Below are 1,109 nucleotides of genomic sequence, written 5' to 3'. Positions count from 1 at the left end.
TTTTCCATTTTTATATTTCTAATTTTTTCCATTTTTATATTTCTAATATTTTTCCATTTTATATATCTAATTTTTTTCCATTTTATATTCCTAATTTTTTTCTGTTTTTATATTTCTATTTTTTTTCCATTTATATCTCTAATTTTACCAAGGAACAATGAACAATTGACCCCAAATTGGAATTAAGGAAAGATTCCTCACCCACCAGCGCCGTGAGTCTCCCTGTGGGATGAGGGAAAACAGGGATTAATCCAGGAAAAAAGGGACAAAACTGCCCCAAAACTGAGGGGTTTTAGCCCAAAATATAAAATTAAAATACAAAATATAAGCTGAGACAGGAAATAAAGAGCAGCACTCACGGACTTCCCCGGCGAGTTTGGCTGTGGAGGCAAAAAAATGGGATTTTTGGGGTTATTTTCCTGCAGAAAAAGCACAAATTCGGGCTGAAATTTGGGGGGAAATTCCCTTTTTTCCCCCTTTTTTCCCCAGGATCCCCCTGCCCCAAAACCAGGGGGTTTTACCCCAAGATTAGGACAAAAAAATGACACTTAACTGATTTTCCTGTCGCGTTCCTCTGGAAAAATGAGGCGGGAAAAGAGCGGGAAAATTGTCGTTATTAAATAAAAATTCCTCGATTTCTGGGTCGGCCCCAAAAGAGCCCAAAATTCCTTGAAAATGAGGATTTTTTCCCCATTTCAATCATCCCAGGGGGGGTTTGGACTTACTGAGTTTGGTGTTGGATTCACCTAAAAAAAACGGGAAAAACAAATATTAAAGAATCCAAAAAAATAGGAAATAACAAAGATAAAAGAATCCCAAAACCAGGGAATGACAAATATAAAAGAATCCCAAAGAAAATATTCCTGATTTTAAGCCCAAATTTTTCATTTCAGGCCTAAAATCTTCCATTTTCAGGCCAAAATTCCCATTTCTGGGACGAATTTTTGAGGTAAAAATTGTTCATTTTCAGGCCAAAATTCCCATTTCCAGGACGGATTTTGAGGTTAAAAATTGTTCATTTTCAGGCCAAAATTCCCATTTTCGGGGACTGATTTTGAGGTGAAAATTGTTCATTTTCAGGTCAAAATTCCCATTTCCAGGATCAATTT

General features: G+C 36.2%; 1 protein-coding gene across 1 annotated transcript in view; it reads right to left on the bottom strand.

The window, feature by feature from the left end:
* LOC113981483 (early endosome antigen 1-like) overlaps positions 1–1,109 on the bottom strand; it is a gene marked incomplete at its 5' end in the record, with an annotated part of 6,045 nt that overhangs the window by 2,988 nt on the left and 1,948 nt on the right. Inside the window, 4 exons of the mRNA XM_027708891.1 lie at positions 202–222; positions 360–380; positions 554–574; positions 726–746. Coding sequence (XP_027564692.1) covers positions 202–222; positions 360–380; positions 554–574; positions 726–746 — 84 coding nt within the window. The remainder of the gene's footprint in view (positions 1–201; positions 223–359; positions 381–553; positions 575–725; positions 747–1,109) is intronic.

Source organism: Neopelma chrysocephalum, unplaced genomic scaffold (assembly GCF_003984885.1).
Source record: "Neopelma chrysocephalum unplaced genomic scaffold, ASM398488v2 Primary Assembly neopelma1_96583, whole genome shotgun sequence".
In the NCBI taxonomy this organism is placed as follows: domain Eukaryota; kingdom Metazoa; phylum Chordata; class Aves; order Passeriformes; family Pipridae; genus Neopelma; species Neopelma chrysocephalum.
The sequence above is the reverse complement of the archived record's forward strand: the minus strand, read 5'-3'. Positions and strand labels throughout refer to the sequence as shown.